The 18,627-nt window shown below is 46.0% G+C and overlaps 2 protein-coding genes across 2 annotated transcripts; one reads left to right on the forward strand and one right to left on the reverse strand.

The window, feature by feature from the left end:
• The first annotated feature begins 942 nt into the window (after positions 1–942).
• slc35b4 (solute carrier family 35 member B4) lies at positions 943–5,840 on the forward strand. Its single transcript, XM_036520406.1, has 10 exons — positions 943–1,160; positions 1,607–1,720; positions 1,827–1,929; positions 2,050–2,099; positions 2,475–2,556; positions 2,743–2,803; positions 3,472–3,581; positions 4,490–4,565; positions 5,028–5,103; positions 5,368–5,840. Exons 1-10 carry the CDS (start codon positions 1,084–1,086, stop codon positions 5,606–5,608), a joined length of 990 nt encoding a protein of 329 aa, XP_036376299.1. The 5' UTR covers positions 943–1,083; the 3' UTR covers positions 5,609–5,840.
• A 1,704-nt stretch (positions 5,841–7,544) lies between these two features.
• Positions 7,545–18,262, reverse strand: lrguk (leucine-rich repeats and guanylate kinase domain containing). The gene is made up of 20 exons (XM_036519674.1): positions 18,089–18,262; positions 17,320–17,421; positions 16,962–17,043; positions 16,551–16,651; positions 15,687–15,768; positions 15,063–15,187; positions 14,377–14,520; positions 14,045–14,125; positions 13,600–13,686; positions 13,092–13,198; positions 12,700–12,819; positions 12,149–12,245; positions 11,223–11,336; positions 10,091–10,292; positions 9,434–9,532; positions 9,188–9,345; positions 8,738–8,826; positions 8,290–8,406; positions 8,047–8,198; positions 7,545–7,729 (listed from the first exon to the last, which is right to left on the reverse strand). The coding sequence occupies exons 1-20, from the start codon at positions 18,260–18,262 to the stop codon at positions 7,545–7,547; spliced, it is 2,418 nt and encodes an 805-aa protein (XP_036375567.1).
• Positions 18,263–18,627: the final 365 nt, after the last annotated feature.

The raw sequence follows: 18,627 nt of genomic DNA on the forward strand, positions 1-18,627 counted from the left end.
AATAAACCCAGTAATAAGAGCCATCACTGCCATTCAATGCACGGTGTCATAACATATTAATATGAAAGGGAATCTCACATTGTGGGACTTCATCCTCACATTGTGGGACACGTGGGCCTGAGAGGTTAGGTTTGCCTAGCCATCAGACATCCGTAATAGATAATCAGTGTCATCAAGGGTGACCTGCTGAGGTGGATGTGGTAAAATTGCCCTATTGTAATACACTCTTTAGGGTGCTGTTTGTGGGTACTCCTGTTGGGGCCTGGGGCAAACTATGTAATGCATCTTGAAGACAGACTGCTGCAATAACTATCTAACTGGAAGACAGTCTCAAATAAGGTCCAACCATGCGAAAGGACTCCAATAACCCCTGTCTCCGAGCATTTGGCGTACAAAGCACGCTCGTCTGAGAGTTCGTGGAACTCGCATGTAAAATCGTACATTCTTCTGCCTCGTCTGAAAAACAGCGTAACTCTGAGAATTGCTACGCGCATGCGGAAACATACTACCACATGCAAAGCAAGTGGGGTTTCATCTTACAGCATGTCACAGCAACATTAACTATTTATCTTCTGAAACTAGGAGGGATATATGCCGCATCGTTCGGATCACACTAAAGCCGAACTACCTTTTATGCATCCTGTGGGAAATCTTGTACACATCAGCTTAGGTATTTTTTCGGGAGATATTGCTAATACACGGGCCCGATCCCACTTGGCGATCACGTAACATCGCCCGCTGCTTGTGAAAACATGAAGAATTCACCATCCAAGGTGTAACTTGAACGACCCTCAGGTAGACGCTCTTTAGGTCTGAAGGGACTTGTGGTTCCCATCCACTCAACATCGCCTCACACCCAATCAATGAAAAGCGTTTGATAAACTACAAGTCCCACAAATCTATACGTTCAACCCGGAAGCATGTGAAGCCGGGAGACGTGTCCACCCAGCCTGCAGTTTTCGGCTCCTTGGCGATCGCTCTTTCCTAGGCAGCTATTTTTGTTTAGACATCAGAATGTCAGTAGTAGGTGTAATGTTGCACTGATATATTCTATATTCATTAACCGTTCGCATAAATATAGCAATGAACACCATATTTGCAGTCAGCCTTGTTTTTGTAGGGTGCTGCAGCAATGTTGTATTTTTGGAACTTTTGGTAAGGTGAGTACCTATTAGCTGGTTTGCTAACAGTTCTCTAACTTTCCAACTCCTTATCCGGTCACTTTGGCAGATTAACGCTTCTCTTGAGCTCAGTTTAGCTCGTATCCATCCAGTCCCACTGCACTAGAATGAAGTCGGTAAGAATGCAGCGTCACATTTTCGCGTGTGTTTTGGCGTAAGAGAATTTGCCTCATGATCACAGCTGAACTCAAAGATAGACAGTATGAAAAGAGCTTCTTAGATCTTTTGCCATTGTAATTTCGCAGTTTATTTCTCTGACTATTGATATACTCCCAAGTGTATGAAGTAGGCTAGTGTTTATACCCCAACTTTTATATGGAGATCGAACACGTATATTGTAAGTGTGCGGTGAGCCAATGTAAATACGTGCGGTTTTATTTGACGAAATCAAAACGCCTGTTTATATATGATATATGTGATTTCAGGGAGTTTCCAGGATGCGGGAACATTGTCACATTCGCGCAGTTTGCATTTATTGCGCTGGAAGGTTTCATCTTCGAAACAAATTTCGGAAGCAAGAAGCCTGCCATCCCCCTTAGGTATGCGGTACAGTTACTAAGCTTAGCTCAACCTAAAGGTTCGCTGAAATTCTCAAGCAGGATGTAATTCATACGCCAACTGTTTTCCCCGTTATTTAATTTTCAGGAACTACGTGATTATGGTGACCATGTTCTTCACCGTCAGTGTCATAAATAACTACGCGCTCAACTTCAACATCGCTATGCCCCTGCACATGATTTTCAGATCTGTGAGTACAGTCTTTAACTTCCTGTGGAGTCAATTCTCTCTTCCTGTGGAGCCATTCATTTTCTCCTTGTGTTGTTTTTTTTCTGATAACTGTTTCCTTCTCCTTCTCCTACTTTTTCAGGGGTCATTGATAGCGAATATGATTCTGGGCATAATTATACTGAAGAAAAGGTACTCCTGCTTTCTCCTGACCCTTTTTAGAGCTGGTTCAGTTTGTTCTGTCTGGGTTTGCTAGTCACTAGTCAAGCTTTTTATTTGCATACCCCTCCATGAATACTTGTTCCATAATGATTTGCTGTCTAACATATTTTTGTACAGAATAGTAGGACTATCTAATTGCATGGTAGTGGAAGATTTCTGTTAGCTTTCTGGAGCCATTGTTTGGATGGGATGCACTCATGAGAAAGCAGACTTGCTCCAGCTAACAGATAGTTGTATGAACAAGTTTCATGCACGGTTGAGCATAACTACTTCTAGCTGGCTAAATATGTGCTGGTCAGTTTAGTCAATGTGTGAATATCTAAAAGCAGTATTTTCCTCCTGCAGGTACACAAAAAGCAAATACATCTCCATAGTGTTTGTTTCCCTTGGGATCTTCATTTGCACCATCATGTCTGCAAAACAAGTGGTAAGACTTCCACAGAGCTGTGTGCTCTGGGGCATGGTCATTTACACAACCAGAAACTGAAATTCTGTCTAAAGAGATTCACTCATTAGTATGACGTTCGGTCCAGACACCGTCATTCATGCAGAACTGTATACTGAAATTCCGCCCAAAGACATGTTCATTTACAAATGTGTTGTTTCCCTGTAGAACATGGGTCAAGACGTCACAGAGGAGCAGAGCTTCTACTCCTTCCTGCACTGGCTACTGGGTAGGGCCAAATTGTGTGTGTGTGTGTGTTTTAAAACAATTCATTACTTCCTATCCCGCATGACTGTAATGACTCTATTACCTCATATGGACTAATGCCAATGTCACTGTTGTCAGGGACCTGATTGGTCTGTGCAGTAGCACAGCATGTTGTCACAATGTCACAACGTCCCGAAGACTCACTGGACATGCGAGGGACAGTTTAGGTACCACTGACATGACACCAGTGAAAGGTATTCAAGCAGAAATGAGAATCTGTAGAACGTCATGAAATTAGGGGCAGGTAATTTTGTCTCCGCCTACTATTGAAGGACATGCAACCACCAATCGGCTTCAACTATCGACAGCCTGACAGGCTAGAGTGCTAACTAGAGCCCTGGTTTACTGCTTCAGCTGCATGATTTTAGGTACACGTTCAATGCAAGCCGTTGAGCACAGATCATTTTCTCCTAAAGACCTTTCTTTTCCTCATCACATTTCTGTGCACACCTTAAGCTCCTCACGTTTCTCTGAGGAGCCTGTGACTAAGCTACAATGAGCCCGCGGGTCTGCAACTGGCCCTTTGTACCTGGAGTTGTGCACCTTCATGAGAAATTCATTTAAGACACTGATACAGTATCTGCGATTGTAAAGATCTCATCTTGACATCTGCTGTTGATTGGTCTAAAGGTATCGCCATGCTGACCTTCGCCCTGCTCATGTCAGCCAGAATGGGCATCTTCCAGGAGACGCTCTACAAGCAGTACGGCAAGCACTCCAAAGAGGCTCTGTTCTACAACGTAAGGACCCCTCACTACCACTCAGAGAGAAATCTATCCTGGGAATTGCCTGTCTGAAATCTCTTGTTTTTTTCGAAGCTGTTGATCTAACGCTGCCAGATGAAAGCATCGAAGTGTATCATCTGAACCATTAACCTACAGCACAAGTCAAAAGTTGAGATACATCTATTGTTTTACTTTATTTTTACAATTTTACATATTTTAGAATAATAGTAAAAACAAAACTATGAAATAATACACATGGAACTATGCAGTGAGCAAAAAAGTGTTAAATAAATCAAAATGATCGTATATTTTAGATTAATCAAAGTAGCCAAAAATATTTTTTTTAACACTAATTTTTTTAGGAAAGAAATTCATGCATGGAAAAATATAAATAGCTGATGCCTAAGAAAAAAATTTAAAGCATTTAAGTACAAGTCTATATCAAAATGTCTTTGAATGCAAGTTTCCCCATCATCTTAATCAAGTGTGTCCAAACTTTTGCCTGTACTGCAAGGGCGTAGGTTTGGCTTGAAAGTTGGTAGGGACACATTAACCATTAACCATTAACCCTCTCTGGCTGAGTATGAAGCACGCGACAGCGCCCAATGGAATGAATAAAAAAAAAAAAAAAGATTGTCTCCATTTTAGCTGTGATTACAGGTCTTAATGTTGGTGGGGACATTTCGGCTTTCCTGAAAGTTGGTAGGGACGTCCTTACCTAAATCTACGCCTGTGCTGTCCTGCGTATGTCACTGTCTGTTTCAAAGACCTGTGACAGCAGCCTTGCACTGCTGTCACAGGTCATTTGAAAGCTGTGCGGTCACACAGTTGGTAAAGCATGTTGAGCTGGTTTAGTCAGGACAGGTGGGAGGTGTGATGTCATCAGCAAGCGCAGAGCTTACGTTCTTTCTCCCTGTTCACAGCACTGCCTGCCCCTGCCTGGGTTCCTGCTGCTGGCCTCCGACATCTATAACCACTGCGTCCTCTTCAGCCAGAGCGGTGCGTTAACACAGTCACCTCACATATGCAAACACTGCGTCCTCCTCAGCCAAAGCACTGTGATAACACGCTAACATCTTACATCTACAAACACGATGTTCTCTTTAGCTAAAGTGGTACATTAACACACTGACATTTCACATTTATAACAACTCTGTCTCTCTACAGCCAATGCAGGGCGTTAATGCATTAACACATCAACTTTTCACCTCTACAACCAGAGTCAGCACATTAGCATCAAATCTACATCTGATGCGTTAATAACCCACATTCATAACCACTCTGTCCTCCTCAGCAAAAGCTGCGTATTAACACAAACGACTCACATCTACAGTAAATGCACTTATACACAAACCTCTCACATCTACAACTGGTGTGTCAACACACTAGCATCTTGTGCTCTCTTCAGTAAGAAGAGTGCTTTAAAACGCAACTTTTCATCATAAGCTCTTTCTCTTTCAGCTCCCGTCGAGGTGCCAGTCATTGGAAAGGCCGTGCCAGTGATGTGGATATACCTGCTGATGAACGTTATTACTCAGTATCCTTTACGCTGCTTACAAACACACGCACACACGTACACACACTCGCAGAGTAATACCTAGTCTAGCATATTCCTCTGTCTATTTTCTGTCCTTGTTCTAGTGTCTCTGGGTGCAGAATGGCCTTGTGGGTAGGATCACTGCCTCAGGAGGTTTACATTTGCATTCCCTATCACAGCTGCTGATGGAGAGGGCCTGGTGTAAGGCCTGAGTGACAGGTAAAACAGGCTGTCCCCGTGTGACCTTAACCCCGCGCCTCCCAGATACGTGTGCATTCGGGGCGTGTTCATCCTGACGACGGAGTGCGCCTCGCTGACGGTGACGCTGGTGGTGACGCTGCGCAAGTTCGTCAGCCTCATCATCTCCATCCTGTACTTCCACAACCCGTTCACCACCTGGCACTGGGTGGGCACCGCCCTGGTCTTCGTGGGTACCCTGCTGTACACCGAGGTGCTGGGCAGCATCGGCACCGCGCTCCGCAGGGAGAAGAAGAAGGAGGAGTGATCCCCCACACCCCCACACCCCTCCCCGCAGGATCGGGGGGGCTGCCACCTCCCAGACACACACACACACACACACAGACACATACGCGCACTCCAAGGACGTGTGTTCCTTCATTGCCAGATTAGATCTCCCCACCCAGTCCCGTGGTCTTTTTGTGACCTGAGCTCAGTGTCTCTCAGTCCTGCTCCTGGAGCCCCCCTGTCCTGCATATCTTCCGTCTGTCCTTGCTCCAAACACACCTGATTGAAATTAGTGTGATTAACATGCTCTTGATCAGGTGTGCTCCGCTAATCAAAAGTGCCACTGATGAGTTCAGTCACGTAGGTTCAGCAGGGAAAGATGGAAAACATGCGGAGCAGGGGGGCCCCAGGGGCAGGAATCAGTGCCCTTGCTGAAAACTGCTCCCTCTAGAAGTTGCTTCTGTGTAGTAAAGAGCTTTTTAAACTCCTGGTATAGGTACTTCCTCTCTGTCTGAATAAAACAAACCTAGATTTACAGGACACCTTAGGGACACCTATTTAATACATAATAAGATGAGCTTTGCTGGGGTCTTAATTTTTTTGTTTCACTACTCACTGTAGCTTATTTTACGAACAAGTCACAACTTTCAAGTAAAATAAGAGGTTATGATTTCATTGTGAACGTTTGTAATTTAATTCTATATAAGAGGTTGACGTGCTGAAATTTAACAGCATGGGCTGGTGTGTATGACTCGATTCAATGGATGCTGTGAGCTGATCGATGAGTACGAGGATAAAGTAGTCTCTGCATTGGCTTACACAGTTTGGAAGCACGGTTTGTCACTGCGTAACTGAAGTCAAAGGAGGGGTGCGTTTCAGACTTGAATATTTGGACTCAGTGAAGACACTGTAGACTTGCCTTGTGATAATGTACCTGTTTTTTACCTGTATCTGTGTCTCTCAGGATGCTGTGTCTTGTTTGTAATACTGCAAGCTGTATTGTCTCCCACAATGCACCGTGTTCGACGCAGTTTGGGATCTCTGTTGCATTCCTTATTGTAATAAACGTGTAACAGTCACAGGTGCTGTGTCTTCCGCTCTGTCTGTGCTGGTGGTCAGTGCCCTCGCTTTGTGGAGTGATTTAAGGACAGTCTCAGATCAAGGTCAGTGTGAGCTCCGGAGGTTTGGCCACAATTTGGGCAGTGACATTATGTAAACGCATTTCAGGGCAAATATTGCTTCAGCGGTTTAAAAAAAAAAAAAGACAACCATTAAAGTTATTTAAACGCGTGCATGTTTTTCAATCTCAGATACACACAATATAGAAATGCTCTAAAATGTTTTATCTATAAATGTTTTACAGGAATAGGAGGCTGTTCCATGTTCATTTAGTAATTGTGTCTGAATGCTTTTGCATAGGTTCAGCTGACTGATATAACCCATTTAACTCCTTCAGTACCAGTCAAAAGTTTGGACACTTTTTCCACATTTTTGAATAATAGTAAAGACTTCAAAACTATGAAATAACACTAACGGAATTGTGCAGTGTCCAAAAAAGTGTTAAATAAATCAAAACTCATATTTTAGATTCTTCACAATGAAAAAAACTATTGCTAGCCCATTGCTGTGCACACTGCGTAGTGATACCAAAGGTTTCCGACCGATTGCATGCAGTTGACTGGGAGCAGCTGAATTAGAAAAAAAGAATGACTCAGTTGTGCTGGTGAACTGGTACGAACGACTCACTAAAAAGAGTCATTCAAAAAGAATGACTCTTTTCGCAAACTGCACACCACTAATCAGGTGTGGCTAAACCTTTGACTAGTACTGTATGCTTGTATTGTACAGTGTCTCTGATATTACAGGATTCTGCACTGTGTGATCTAATTCAATCCTACCGTAACAGGGTCAGAGCAAGGCATGTACTGAAGGGAGTGGGTAGAAGGGCCTCCCCTGATTGGCTGTTATCCCAGCTGTCAGTCAGGCTTGGGGGAGGGGTGCTCCGTGGTCTTGCGTCCGGACGGGATGGGGGGCAGGATGGGTTTGGCGTTGGACCCCGGCCGTGCCGAGACGGGCTCGGATGCAATCGGCCTCACCTCCAGCGCATTCCTGGGGGACGTGGGGCGGGGTGCGTCGGGGGTGTGGCCTGATGACATGTTATCTGTGGGGGGAGATTTCACCTGTTTGCACTCTAGCTCATTATTTACAGCTGTGAAATGTCTCAAAGACACCCGGGAAAAACACAGAGAAGCACCATTGTGAAGGAGAGTTCCTAGTATAGAGCCAGAACATTTGAGGTGGAGGTACAGGAGGGGCTGCAGGTGGATGTGTCAGAGATAGAAATCCTGATATGGAACTAGCACCGTGCCTCAGGGTTCTTGAGTCAGAGCTGTGAGAGTCAGACACGGTGCCAGAGTCAGAGCTGGGACAGTCAGACATAATGCCATGATCAGGGATGAGAGTCAGTCAGACACTCGCCTCTCAGACTGTCCAGGTCGTGTCCCGGGATGTCCAGGGGCTCCACGTCAGGCCCTGCCCCCCTTTCCAAGCCCTCCGCTGTATCCTGCAGGGAGAACGCCCCGGCCGAGGAGCGCAGGGAGAGGCCTGAGCTGGCACGGGACTCCCCAGAGCTGCCGGGACAGGAGGAGAGGGGGTGGGAGAGTGAGGAGGAGAGAGCTGCCAGTCTGAGGGGCTCTGCTGAGCGGCTCTGGGGGTACAGACCTGCTGTCCCCGCTGGGGTCCGCTGGCCCGTCACTGGTCATCGGTATCATGGAGGACAAGGAGGGAGGGTCCTGCTGAAGTGGGGAGCCCATCGAACCTGGAGCCGTGAGAGAAACCCTATAACACACACACACACACACACACACACACAGGGTTGGGAAGTGAAACCACACCACTGTCTCCTGAAAGAAAGGAGCCCAAAACACAGGAGCACTGAAGGATATCTACACAAATATCTGAAGTAACACCTGATACATGCATGCAGACAAACAGTACATGCTGCATAATGTCCCCATGTAAATTCCTCCAGCTGTCATTCAGAGCTGGTTAAAGATGGTTTCATGTAGTATCATAGATCTATCACAACACAGACACCTGAAAACTGACCTCTACCCCTTTACCTGCTGAAAGCAGCTGATACAGGTAGATTAGATACAGGTGTCTGTACCTGTTGGGAAGCTGGGTGTAGGCTCCAGGACTCCTCCCCATCAGGGCCTCCCGTGCCAGCTGCCGCCGCCTCTGCATGGAGGCTACTTCCTGCAGTCAGGATAATGCATGTGAGTTTCACCACGGAACTACACGTGTAATGCACCACTACTGTAATATATATCATTACATTGTCATTTCAGCAGACACTGCTATCCAGTTTTACATTATACTCATTTATACAGCTGAATATTTACTGAGGCAATTCTGGGTTAAGCACCTTGCCGAAGGGTACAGCAGCAGTGTCTGGCGGGAATCAAACCAGCAACCTCTCAGTTACAAGTCCTGCACCTTACCACTATGCCACACTGCTGCCCTGTGGGCCAGACATTTTTCATCCACTTCTTGAAACGCGACTTCCAAATGAAAGTATATGAGTATGTGCTGTGTGTGTGGAGGACTGTGTTCTCACAGCCGAGCTCTTCTGTGGGGTGAGCCTGGCCTGCAGCTTGCTTTGGTATGTCCTGCTGCTCGGCTCCGTCGGCTCAGCGACCCCTGTGGTGCGGGCGTGGAGGCCGACCGCCCCCCCTGTGGCCAAGTCCTTCCACCTCTCCTCATTCTGAGAGTCCCCTGTACAGGTATGGTCAGATGTGGTCAGGCATAAATAAGATTGCTCAGATGCAATCACCTGTTGTCTACAGACATGCACAGTAAGCACCTGTGACAGTGTTGCCAGCTGTGGCCCCTCTCTGCTCCTCCAGACCCAGATACTCCCTGACCACCTGGCTCAGCGTCTTGTAGGCTTCCGCAGGGTTATCTGCAGAAGATTTCACATTTCATCACCCGTACCTGTTCATTTCTGACCAGTCACATGCACCTGTAAGTGTTTGTTGCTAATCAATCACACACGTCTGTAACTGTTAACTTTCTGTTTTTGTCTTTACAATGTCTACCTGTTCATTTCAGATATTACACCCCAACACCTGTTCATTGGAACTTTTGTCCACCTGTACTGTTCATATCTAGTTTTACACACCTTTGTGTTTACACACCTTTGCCTTTTTGTGGCTTGTGAGAGCGTAATAGATGGCTAATTCAGTGCAGACACTCCACTTCCCTGCACTTCCTCAGAGTTTTTTCAATGCAAGCGAGCAACACTCACATACAACCTCACAGGCTATACAGAGTGGACTCGGCACGACGCACACACTATCCAAAAATCACACGCAGAATCTCATCTACTGCTGAGCAGCATCTCACTAACATACAAGTGTGCTCCTGTAGTGACTCTCTAAGGATCTTGGTGACCAGAGATTTACTCTAGTTTTACTGTCCTGTACCACAGCTGCCAAATAAAAACACTAGCGCAGTTTACCACAGGGGATGACGTTGTCGAAGTACCCAGGATGCTCTCTGTTGACGTGCACGTAGGCATCGATGCGGGACACGGCGTTATCGATCTGGGCCCGGCTGTAGAGGGCCCTCCGCCGCAGACGCCGGGCGTACTCCTCCCGGTCCGTGGGGATCAGCAGGACGTAGCGTGGCTCGAAGTAGGTGTTCTTCAGGCTGCGCACGCCCTGTCAGGAAACGTCCAGGCTTTAGGGCCTACACCGCATTACTGTCCACTGAAAAAGCCTGCTGCAGTCAGAAACTGCACACAGACTCATAGGCTTAGCCTGGACTGGCCTGCTGCAGTCAGAAACTGCACACAGACTCATAGGCTTAGCCTAGACTGGCCTGCTGCAGTCAGAAACTGCACACAGACTCATAGGCTTAGCCTGGACTGGTCACTGCAGTCAGAAACTGCACACAGACTCGTAGGCTTAGCCTGGACTGGTCACTGCAGTCAGAAACTGCACACAGAGTCATAGGCTTAGCCTGGACTGGTCACTGCAGTCAGAAACTGCACACAGACTCGTAGGCTTAGCCTGGACTGGTCACTGCAGTCAGAAACTGCACACAGACTCATAGGCTTAGCCTGGACTGGTCACTGCAGTCAGAAACTGCACACAGAGTCATAGGCTTAGCCTGGACTGGTCACTGCAGTCAGAAACTGCACACAGACTCATAGGCTTAGCCTGGACTGGTCACTGCAGTCAGAAACTGCAAACAGACTCATAGGCTTAGCCGGGACTGGCCTGCTGCAGTCAGAAACTGCACACAGACTCATAGGCTTAGCCTTCTCAGCTGAACTCCTGTGTTCAATCCAGACAAAATGGCATTCTTCAACATTTTATCATGGGAACTTCCAGCAATGTTTATGATACTCCACAAATGAAGCTTAACAGTTAAAGTTTTAGCACATGAGCCTCCTCAGTGAGGACCAACAGGGTTACCCTCCATTATTACCTCTCCATCAGTAGAAAGTGCCACCTTGCTGCACTCCAGACTTCCATCCAGTCAACAGCCTTCTATAGTCAACCACTCAAAATCAAGGAATTCTGGGTACTGACACTGTGTACTGGCTCAGTGTGTAAGGAGTGACAGTGCGTACTGACAGCTCTTACCTCCAGCTCCATGTGCACACAGCAGGCCAGCCCGTCTCTGGCCACGCCTTCCAGGGCCTCTCGGGACAGACCGTACCTGTGTCCCGCGTACTGAATAGTCTGGATAAACTTACCCTGAGGGGTGAGGGGACACAGAGACAGAGAAAAGGCAAAGAAAGAAAGGGGAGAGGGGAAGCTTAAACCATCAGTGCAAGTCACTGACTCCGCACTTAAACAACTCTATGTACGACACAACACTAAGAAACCCCTGAGAGATATGACCAGGAGATAAGCAAACTGCCCTGTTCTCTCTACTCCTCAAGGTCCAAGGAGGGCCTACTATTTGCTCACAACATACCGGTGTACAGTAGGCCCTCAGTCCTGCTTTGTTTCAATAGTACAATAGTACTTCATCAATTTAAGAGGGCACTGACTTGGGAGAATGTGTACAGTAACCCCTCCCCATTCTCAGGGGATGGTAATGAAAATAGCTGGGAGCGAAAATCCCCAAATACGATTATGCAGCAATCAGCGCCTTTTACTGAAAGTTAATTGGTTTATAATACAGTTACAGTATCACAGTAACAGTATTAGCGTAATACATCTGGCAATAAAGGCCTGGCAATTCCAGAAGAGTGAAAAAAGGGGAAAAAAAGCCCTGGCTGTCCTGAGGTCAGTGGTAATGGCAGAGGCACTGAAATCTGTCCGTTAATCTGCGACACCCCCATTCTCTGTTTAGGGTACGATTCTGACCGCACGTGACACAGACCCCTTCCCTCGGTTAGCTTCCATTCACCATTAACAAGAGGAGAGTACAGGAAGCAGTTTCTCAGAGGAACCAGAGGGCTCTGAACCAGGAAAACAAACAAGGCTTGGTATGCTTCCGTCAGCTCTTTCCTCAGAGAGCTCCTATGACACACAGACACTGGTGTGTTAAGCAAGCCTACCATGTGGATCATGTCCTGGAAAACCTCCTCGGTGACATAGTGGTAGTCGCAGCCATCCACCTCCCCAAAGTAGGGACTCCTGGTGGTGTGGCAGGTCCTGGAAAGGCAGGGGGCACATGGGACAGTGTTTTTTTTTTGGGGGGGGGTGGGATGGGGTCAAACTGCAGTTGGATTCTGGTGCAAACTACAGGTGGCTGTGTGTCTGTCTTAGCGATCTTCCTTTCATCAGATTCATAACTGCTGTGGTAAGAATGATCACCAAGCACACCACTGAGAGGCTTAAAGAAAAGCTCATATTCTCCATGAATGACATGAGCAGTAAGTGGAAAAGTGGGTGTTTCCACATCAGTTGGATGAGATTCCCATAACTGGTGACTCAACTGTAGTGCTGTAATGTAGTACTTTTGCTCGGATGTTTGACCACAGCATCTCACTTGCTTGTACAACTAAAACACAGGGGGTGCAGTTTTGCCACAGAAGTGTAACCTCACACTGGCATCGCAGTCTGACAGAGGAAGTAAAACCTTCATACAGGAAGCGAGGTCACTGACCCGTAGGCGAAGAAATCGCTGAACTCCTGACACAGCCGGTGCGCAAACTCCCTCTTGCCACAGGCCTGGGGGCCGGTGAGCACCAGCATCGGGTACGGAGCATCCAGGCTGGGCAGCGTGCTGGAGCACAGTCACCATACATAGCTTAGCGCGTACACTTGCACCGTGCATATATTCTATACACAACACATAACACGCACTCGCATGTCGCATATATTACACTCCACGTACAGCACACATATGTGCACGGTGCATATATTACACACTCTACCCATGCACATACTGTGTATACGAAACTAGCATAGTATACAATATACACAGAGCACATGCTCCACATATTCAGCACCTTAGGTCCATGTCACAAGGGGAGTCTGAGTGCACTCAGCGCCTACCTGTCGAAGATGACCTGTGGCTGTCCCAGCTGGTACACCACGTGCATCATGTGATCTCTGGCGGCAACCACCTCGGGTGGGGGGTCATATTTATTGACCGCTGACACCTGAGGTTGAACAGTCCACACCGACAGGATATGAGGTTCACGGACCCCATCATAGTATCTGCTTGATACACATGAATCTGACTTCCATATGTGAATAACTGGCCACTTCCTTTAGAGACAATGCTGTTATTGCCCTTATTTTTGTAAGCTGTTAGCTAAATAATAAAGGTAATGAAAAAAAGAAGACGAAAATGAATGTTTTGCATATTATAGACACTAATATGAAAGAAAACTTTTTTTGAAGGAAATTACAAATGTTACAATGATAAGGGTACACTGATTATGGACCATTTAATCATGATTTAAATTTGGGGGTTTTTTTTGTGAGACATTTGGAAATTGGCTGGAGGGCACTGTGGTCTCCGTGTCCCAGACTGTAACTCATTCCCTGTAACTGTAACCTTCTCCTCTGCTGCCACCCTCTGCTGGTCCAGGGAGGTCAGGCGCTGCAGGAGGAAGACCACGGCCAGGCGGTAATCCGTCTGATCCTGAGGACGCACACAATGATGGCATCATTACCAGTGAGGTATCGTTCAACACATAGGGTGGCAGGTGACGTCACCTGTGCTGTACTGTACTGAACAGAGAGAGGCAGGTGACATTACCTGTGCTATACTGTACTGTAGAGAGAGAGGCAGGAGACATTACCTGTACTGTGCTGTACTGTACAGAGAGCGGCAGGTGATGTTACCTGTATGTTATTACCTGTACTGTACACAGAGCGGCAGGTGATGTTACCTGTATGTTATTACCTGTACTGTAGAGAGAGCGGCAGGTGATGTTACCTGTATGTTATTACCTGTACTGTAGAGAGAGCGGCAGGTGATGTTACCTGTATGTTATTACCTGTACTGGGTTCCTCTGCAGATTCAGTTCTCGCAGTAGAGGCAGGTCGTGGATATGAGAGGCCTCTTTGATTTCACTGACCTAATGCAGAGAGATCAACCCCACAGGAGATTTCAGTGACAGAGACAGGGGGAGCACATTTCGGTTTTTGTGGTGATGGTACCCTCAAAGCATCTTATCCTCATCAGCAGAGCAAGACAGCACTGCAATATGGTGGTCTCTACCAAGTAGTTTCTCTGACGGGGGGGAATCGGAGTCGAAGAGTGGGCTGTACCAGGCTGCTGTACTCATGGGGGTAGCAGCCAGAGAAACAACAACAGCGTGTGCTGTACCTGGTTGTTCTCCAGATTGATGGATCCAAGGAGATGGAGGTTCTGGAGGCCAGAGAGACTCTGGATTCTGTTAGAGGACAGGTCCAGGGTCTGCAGCGTCCATAATGTCTCCATATTCTCTATCTTCCGGATCTGATTCCCCCTCTGGGAAATAAAACACAAACACCCCACGTACACACTAGGAAGTATGCCTGGAGAATGTGTGTGGCCGCCATGCACATTCATAAATTAATAGTACAGACAGTGTGATACACTTCAAGGTACACATGCCAATACTAAATACTGAAAATAAGAAAAGCAGTCCAGGTGGGGTTTCATATTTCCTATCCCAGAATTCACCACCAACAGAATGGATGATGCGCTGACTGGCAGAATGTAGAATGAAAAAGATGGCCGACAATATGAGTGACAGATGGCCAGAAGGCTTCACAGTAGCTTCACCATTCTCTGTTTATGGGGGTGTAGGACATGGCCAGTAAGGGGGGAAATGGGGCCTACCAAACAGAGCAACAGTAAGGGGGGAAATGGGGCCTACCAAACAGAGCAACAGTAAGGGGGGGAAATGGGGCCTACCAAACAGAGCAACAGTAAGGGGGGAAATGGGGCCTACCAAACAGAGCAACAGTAAGGGGGGGAAATGGGGCCTACCAAACAGAGCAACAGTAAGGGGGGGAAATGGGACGTACCAAGCAGAGCTCTTTGAGGGGCAGGCTGGCCAGTCCGCTAATGCGGGAGAGCCTATTGTGGGACAGGCTGAGGTGCGTGAGACTGGAGCACTTCTCCAGACCACGTATTTCACGGAAGGAGTTATCTGTTGGGTGAGGACGGGTTAAGGCCTGAACCGTTCTGTCTGAGTGACCGTAAGGGAATGACCAGTGAGGTTAGGAACAGAACCCATCAGTCAGTGACCGCAGAGATGACAGAGGGGTTAAGAACAGAACTGAGAAAAACCCAATGGGATAAAGACATGACTGGCCAAAATTAACACACATCACAGCTGGACAAAATAAAACATTCTGTCAACACTGGGCAAATACAGTGCCTTCAAGCTACACATTACAATTAATCTAACTCATTGCAAGTGACAATTAAATGGCGAAACTGAATTGAAATGTGGTTGTAAACAGAATTATGAGTAGCAATATGACTGGAAATGTATGGCCAGTGCTCTACTTAGCGCTCCCAGGTATGTTTCATTGTCATTTTTGTAGAAGGTAGAAGTGTGTATGCCATTTGATTCAATGATTAAGTGATTGATGACCTGAAATATGAATTAAAAATCACACTCTTCCAGTTACAAAAGAGGATACGATCCAGGTTCAGTTTGCTGAGAGAGGAGTAGGCAGTCAGGTCCTTCATCTCTGACATATGATTGTAGGACAAATTTACTTCCTGAAAAAACAAAACCAGTCTCCTTACTTCCACTGGACAAGGTTAGATCCCCTTTTCCACACCAATCAGCCAGAACAACAGGAGCATCCATGCAGGTCAAACAGAGACACTTCCACATCTACTTGTTCATGAATTAGTCAAGAGCTGACGGCCAAGGCTGGTGGATCTTCTGATAGAAGATTAAGACAGTCTGTTAAGACTGTACAAGCCATCTGAACAGATGAAAAATGATCAAAGCAAGACTCTGAAATCATCAATATAATAAAGCAAATATCTGAGGACAATTCATTTCTGTTTCAAAATGACAAGCAAGAGTAGAATTACAATCCAAAGCACTATTTAATAGTGCTACACACAGTGGAACAGGCTATGTATTACTTAGTTATAATACTTGGATATAACTTTTATTGAAGATATCATTCTTGTTGAATGTTTGCAAAGCTGCAAATACTAGTGTTGAACTGTTATTGATTTCAAAGACATAACAGTAGTTTAGGATTGGCATATATGTTAATAAACACAGCACACTGAATTTGGTGGTGAAAATGAGTGAAAGTGCTGAAACAATAATGCAAAATACACACAACAATGCTACTACTTCATTTAGGTGCTATATGCTGGCAGAAACAAACTCAAAGACAGAACAGGTATTAAGAGCACCACCTAGCATTTGTTCACGGTAAAATTCAGTCCCAGAAAAACGGAGCTCCCTAACTTAGACTCTTCCTGAGTATTTAAATTATTTGCACTGAGCTTTTGGAAGAAGACTAGGCAGGAGGTACCTGGAGATTTTTGGGAGGCTGGAAGCCGAAGAAGTCTGAGAGCTCGTTATGGGAGGCATCCAGAACAAGGAGGTACGGCATGTGGCTCACACAGGATAAATCTGCCGCTCAGAAAACACCCATTAGCTCTCCACTCACTCACTCTCAAAGAATAACACTCCACTCACTTCGAATAAAGTCCCACACAGTCTCTTCTGTAGAATAAAGTTCCACACACTCACACCTGTAGAATAAAGCTCCACATACTCACTCTTGTAGAATAACATTCCACACACTTGTAGCTTAGATTAATGTTCTAAATCTTTACATATTAACAGTTTGCATATTATTTATTACATTCCCTCCCTGCACCACAGCACATACTTCCAGGTTTCATGGCAGAAACATTGGTGTTAATATAACAAGCCATACCTTTTATCTTATTGTATGGAAGCTCCAGTTTTTGAAGATGGACATAATTGCACAGAATGGAGACATCCGTTAAATTTCGTCCCTGCAGAGACACATTTAAGTTAAGTGTTTGTGTGTGTGAGTGTGTGAGAGAGAGAGAGACACATTAGATAACATTCATTTAGCAGACACTCTCATCCAGAGAGTGTGTACATGTGTTTGTAAGAGAGGTAAAGGTAGGGTCCTAACATGAACAGAAGTAAAGGTAGAGTCCTTACAGGGGGAGAGAGGTAAAGGTAGGGTCCTTACAGGGGGAGAAAGGTAAAGGTAGGGTCCTTACAGGGGGAGAGAGGCAGAGCGGTAAAGGTCGTGTTCTTACAGGGGCAGAGAGGCAGAGATATAGATACTCCAGTCCTGTTGCAGAGAGACCCAGGGTGTGTAAACAGCTGGAGACTTCCTCCTCGGTCAATATGCCATCCTCCTCCACGTTATCACACGGAAGAGACACATAAAAAGACAGGGAAAATTAGCCCTTTTCAAAGCACTGGGCAAAGTACTTCGACAGTACTGACTAGGACAGGACACTGCTGTTGAATTCAACTGCTACATTGAAAAAAATGCAACAATTTAAATGGGTGTCAAAAGCACAGTAATTCCACCTAAATATGATTGCTAAATACGTTTCACTACGCCACCACTGTGAAGGACTGGTATTAACAGTGAGTAATAATTACACTATTCTCGTCATAAACAGACGTATTAATGGCAGCGTCATCGTGTAAAAGATGCAGCGAAAAAGCAATTAACGTCACGGCAGGTTAATTACAACAGCTGGTTACTAACATCTGAATCATTAACAAGTGGCTTCACGCAGCAATGTGTTTGCATTTTAAAGCGTATTTCAATATATGATACAATTTCAGTTAGAATTTCATCATATTCGACTTTGAATTTAAACTAGCGATGAAGATCACGAATTCACCTGACTACTTAGTTACAGCACCAAGCACATCTGAACCAAATGATTTTGAATGCACATGCAGACTGGAGTGAACTGCTAATTACCTACACTGGCATTTAAGTGCCAAATCGTATCCACATGTCTGTCTAGCAACAAGAACGTTATTTCATCATCAGTTTGCTGTTACCTCCATGCTGTTCTCTTCCTCCTCGGATGCAGATGACACGCCTGCAGACTCCGGTTCAGGGCTCACGGGAGCACCTGGGGACCGCGGCGTGCCCGCGCTCGCTCGGTACCCGAGGGGATTGCCATCAAGCGACAGGGGCGTGTGTGACAACCGAGGAGAGGCCGTGACAGACATTCTACAGCCGTGTTACTCTGTGTACCTCACTACGTCTGCGAATGTCGGGGAAAGTTGCTAGTTAGCTCTAAACCTTTCCAAACTGCCGCTCAGAACAAGTAGCTAACTTGGCGAAACTCAAGCCAATGCAACCAACTGCTGCGTCGTACCCTGTAACCTAGCAACAGCCCAGAGGCGTCTGGGGTTTTGGATTGAATTCTGGGAGATGTAGTTTTTCACGTTGTTGACGTGCGTTATTTTCATGTGGTATATCACTACAACAGCTGTTGATTTGCGATAGATAAGTGCAATCAATATTAAAGGCAATCAGTTTATGAAAGTGTAAGGAGTGTGAAAACTGAACAACACGTATGTTTCTAGGGTAG

The sequence above is a fragment of the Megalops cyprinoides genome, chromosome 25 (assembly GCF_013368585.1).
Source record: "Megalops cyprinoides isolate fMegCyp1 chromosome 25, fMegCyp1.pri, whole genome shotgun sequence".
Lineage (NCBI taxonomy): Eukaryota > Metazoa > Chordata > Actinopteri > Elopiformes > Megalopidae > Megalops > Megalops cyprinoides.